The following is a 4,961-nucleotide window of genomic DNA, read 5'->3' as shown; positions in this document are numbered from 1 at the left end:
GTAATAAGTGGAACACGGACTGTCTATGACATAAATTCAGTAGTCTGCTTTTTGATCACTTTCCCTTGAGAGGGGTGCAGCCTGATCTGGCCACAGAGGAGGACAATGCAGCAAGGACAATGATTAAACTTGTGGTTCTAGGATCAGACAGAAGGGGAGGAAGACCATCTTTATCAGTGGACTTGGGGAGGAGTATGGGAAGCGATGAAGGGAAGAGGGTGGCATTGAGAGAGGAGGAGCAAGGTGGCTACAGATAGGATACAATGTGAATAAACTATAATTAATAAACAAATAAATAAATTTTAAAAAGAAAGACCTTTGTTAGAGCCTAAGCAACAGTGGTGTTCTTAAAAAAGTTGTTATGAATATTCATTTTTGGAGTTTTCCATTATCATTAGCCTTAGAACTTTTCTCTACAGAAGAGTTCATACTACTCTTTTAAACAGTTTTTCATTATATTAAAATTATTTTTATGGATTCATGGATTCTTATTATTCTTATTCTGGTATTATTTCTGCCAGCAATGACTATAATACATAGAAATAGCAGTTGAAGAGATGGTTAAGTGAGGCAAATATTTGCCTTGCAAGCATGAAGACCTGAGTTTAGATCCCTAGAAAACAGGTAAAAAAAAAAAAAAAAAAAAAAAAAAGGAAAGTGAAAATGGGCTTCACGTTCTCTGTGGATTCATGTCTCAAAAATACCAACATCACCCTCTTGTTTCCAGAAGTCTGCACACACATGCGAACACATTCATATGCGCATGTGCACACACACGCACACACAAACACACATATGCACAAGTACCAACACCATACCTATTACTCATCCACACATAAAAGAAAATACAGTCTCAGCGTCCTAACAGTAATTCACTCAAATGTGAAGGTAACTAACACCATGACACCAATCAACTGCCTTTGTGAAGCTGCTCTCTTTTAGAAAACATTCCATAAAAGCCTCTTATACATTTTGAAGCCTATCGAAAGTATTCTGGCAGTTCAAAATTATCCGTTTTTTTTCTTCATAAAATTAGGTTCATGCTTCATAAGTGACTAAATTAAATGGACTCTAAAAATATATTCATAGAGTTTCATTTAGAAAAAAGAAATAGGACATACTTCTGTCCTAAAGTGGTGGATCCGTTATTCATGTCCATGTACTCTTTAAACTCACCAATTGATTTCAATTTTGATTATATGGAGGGGGCAAAATTCTGCTCACTAAGGGATCCTGAAAAAACTTCAGGAGACTTGAGTTAATCTCAAATTTCAGATAACAATAATAATTTCTGTGGGAATTTATTTCTAATGTACAATCTGACATCTAATCATACTAAATGGTACTTGTTTAAAATTCAATTAGTCATACTGTTACTGTATTCTAACCCCTACAAAAATTTTGTCAGAAAAATGTTTCCAAGGTCTTGCAAAATTTTTTTAATTGCTTAAATTAATTATATGTTATAAGCCCACCAGCTATGGATTACTTAGTTGAATTTTAATTGCTATTGCTTTTATTTTCCTTGCAGACTTTAAAGCACTGAGAGGTTTTTGAAGCCATTTTACATAAAGAAAATTACTTTCTGCTGATAGATCTCTACTAAGTATATTTCCAAAGTTGCACCAACTCGTAATATTCAGAAAATTTTGTGTGGGCTAAAAGATGGTACAGCTGGTAAAGGCGCCTGTATCCAGGCCTGACATGAGAAGAATCCCCAAAACTCACCTCCTCAGGTTGTCTTATTATGACATACACTCCCAGTCCAATCCGCAAAAACAAATACCAAAATGAAAAAGAAAAAAAAAAAAGAGAGAGAGAGAGAGAGAGAGAGAAAGAAAAGAAAACATGTGTAGCAGCTCATCTCTGTGGAAGTTCAAAAACTGCCGCGAAAAGAGAGAGAGAAAGAAAAAAAGAAAAGAAAAGAAAAAAGGAAATGAAAGGAAAGAAAACAAAATATAATAAGCCACCTTAAAAAACTAGAAGAAAGGAAAGAAAATGAAAGACAAATGTAAATAAAGAAAAATAAAAAAAAAATAAAAAACAAAACAAAACAAAACAAAAAAAACGAGTAAGTGGCCTTGAGCAATCGGGATAGGTGAGACAGGAAGCTTTCTGAACCTCATCAGCTACCATAGTAAGTTCTATCACGTCAGCAAGCAGTTTCTAGTCCCCCCATTTTGCTTGTCTGCCATTTTACTTCGACGCTGTGGTGCGTTTGCCGCTTTTCGCTTCTACCTTTGGTTGTCTTACCGTTTGTCACCTCTTCTTTTGATGGTGAGCCTGCTGCAGGCTTTCCTGAAGACCTAGTGGTTAGTGACTTCCACAGTTCACTTCCAGGAGAGCAAATAGCCTTCAAAATGTCGTCCCAAGAGCAGAAGACAAACGCTGCCGGGAAGTCTGAGAACGAAAGCTGCGTGAGTGAGGCTTCTGGTGCCCTGGTGAACACAGAGACAATTTTTGATATCAAAACCACGGGTCCAGAAATATCTCCGACACCAAGCAGTGAGGATACTGGCACATGGGACAGCAGTGTTTCCAGCCCTCAGGGTACTGGCGAAAACGCTGGCTATGGTGACCAGGGTTACGACCAAGACGATGATGGTGGCGCCAATCTTCCTGACACAGAGGACTCAGACAATTTCGTCAGAAGTGTGGAAGGTGAGGTTATGGAACAACAAGGAGTTCAAAGCCTGCTTCCTCGCCGCCACCATGTGTCCGGAATACCTGAGACTGTGGAAGAGCAGGGAGTGGAAAACCCGTTCCACCACCAACTGTTGGAAGAAGGTGACACTGTGGATGACCAAGAAGAAAGGACTGAGGTACAGGAACAGCCAGGTGAGGAGAGAAGTGAGCAATGTGATACTGAAGAACATAGTTCACTAGATGAATGGATGGCTTTAGAGACATCCCCTCTCCCGAGACCTCGATGGAATGTCCTTAATGCCCTTCGGGATAGGCAGCTGGGTTCAAGTGCTCGCTTTGTGTATGAGGCCTGTGGGGCAAGAATATTTGTGCAGCGTTTCTCCCTACAGTATATGCTTGAAGGCCATGTTGGAAGTTTGAACACTGTGCATTTTAACCAGCGTGGTACACTGCTGGCTAGTGGCAGTGACGATCTAAAAGTGATCCTGTGGGACTGGCTTCGTCAGCGACAGGTACTGAACTTTAGCAGTGGCCATAAAAATGATGTCTTATCGGCTAAATTTCTTCCTAATTGTGGTGATGCTGTCTTGGCTATGTGTGGCCGTGATGGGCAGGTACGGGTGGCACAGCTGTCTGCTATGCCAGGAACCCGTATGACCAAACGTTTGGTGAAGCATGGGGGGGCCATCTCATAATTTGGCTTTGGAGCCACACTCCCCTTTTAGGTTCTTAACTTCAGGTGAAGATGAAGATGTTTTCAGTATTGACCTCAGACAAGCAAGTCCAGCTTCAAAGGTGGTGGTAACCAGAGATGATAACAAGAAAGTGGGACTGTATACAGTCTTTGTGCATCCTGCCAATGTCTACCAGTTTGCTGTAGGTGGGAAAGATCAGTATGTGAGGATTTATGACCAAAGGAAAATTGATCCGAATGTCAACAATGGAGTTCTCAAAAAGTTCTGTCCTCATCACCTTCTTAACTGTGATTTCCAAACATACATCACATCTCTGATGTACAATTATGATGGCACAGAGCTCCTGGCTAGCTACAGTGATGAAGATATTTATATCTTCAACTCTTCTGAAAGCGATGGAGCCCAATATGCTAAGAGATACAAAGGACACAGAAATAACGCCACAGTGAAAGGTGTAAATTTCTATGGCCCCAGAAGTGAATTTGTGATGAGTGGTAGTGATTGTGGCCACATCTTCATCTGGGAAAAATCATCCTGCCAGATTGTTCAGTTCCTGGAGGCAGATGAAGGAGGAACAATAAACTGTATTGATCCCCATCCTTCCCTACCTGTGCTGGCATCTAGTGGCCTAGACCACCAGGTCAAGATCTGGGCACCCATAGGTGAACCTTCTATGAAGCTTACTGAGCTAAAAAAGGTGATTAAAAATAACAAGATGAAACGAGAAAATTTTAGCTTGGTTCGCACTTCCCTGTTTGACAACCACTTGCTTTGGTTCCTCATGAGTCCTGTGACACAGGCAAATTACCAACGAAATTGGAGAGGTATTAGAATTGAAGTCAGAAGAGGAGAATTCAGTGATTCTTCCAGCAGCTCCAGTGAGGAAGAACCCTGACAAGTCTCACAGTGCCAGACATCGAAAGAAATATCCTAAGTCACCACCTTAAGATGGATACCACTTCAGTATGTGGGACTTTCAAAACCTGCGTGAGTAGTAGGTTTTTGCTGGCCTTCTGTTTGCAATGATTTATAATGAAAATGTTTCTATTTCCACTCCACCTTCTCCCTCCCCTTTTACTATTTTGTTTTGTTAATCCTTATTACCCTGTATTCTACAAGACCATAGGTTTCCTTCGTGCTGTTATAGTTAACCTAAGGAATTGCCTGAACTGAGTGAAAAATTAGCAGTTGTGTAATATTCGTGTTTCCCCCAAAATTGTTGGACTAAAGAATATTCTGTAATTTAATTATAATATTTAGGTTTTTGTTATGAATTTTTATGAAATGATTCTGTTCTGAAGTAAAGTAATATAAAACAAAGCATTGTTTTGTTCTTTCAGTGCGGACCCTTGGTTATGCACACACCACACATTATCTCCTTTGGCTTTCTTCCACAGAAAAGGAAAAGAAGATGAAGTAATTTTTGTTCCTAATCAGATAAGGAATTTTAAAATTCCTTTAGTTTATTAACATTTTCTGAACCTACATTAATAATAAGGATTTATTTAAGCACAAATTGCTGAGAATAAAATATATTTAACCACTATGTTGTTTAATGTGCCATTTCAGGGTTTTTGAAATATCATGGTTTAAAAAAAGAACATAGAATTTCCTTTCAAA

At 39.3% G+C, this 4,961-nt stretch overlaps 1 protein-coding gene across 1 annotated transcript; it reads left to right on the top strand.

The window, feature by feature from the left end:
- Positions 1-2,360: 2,360 nt before the first annotated feature.
- On the top strand, positions 2,361-4,275 carry LOC129674970 (DDB1- and CUL4-associated factor 8-like). The gene is given in 2 exon segments (XM_055605029.1): positions 2,361-3,332; positions 3,334-4,275. Coding segments are annotated over 2 exon segments (1,914 nt in total).
- The last annotated feature ends 686 nt before the right edge of the window (positions 4,276-4,961 follow it).

The sequence above is a fragment of the Psammomys obesus genome, unplaced genomic scaffold (assembly GCF_907164565.1).
Source record: "Psammomys obesus unplaced genomic scaffold, mPsaObe1.curated_primary_1811, whole genome shotgun sequence".
Lineage (NCBI taxonomy): Eukaryota > Metazoa > Chordata > Mammalia > Rodentia > Muridae > Psammomys > Psammomys obesus.
Note: the sequence above shows the minus strand (reverse complement) of the source record. Positions and strands in the feature narration are given on the sequence as shown.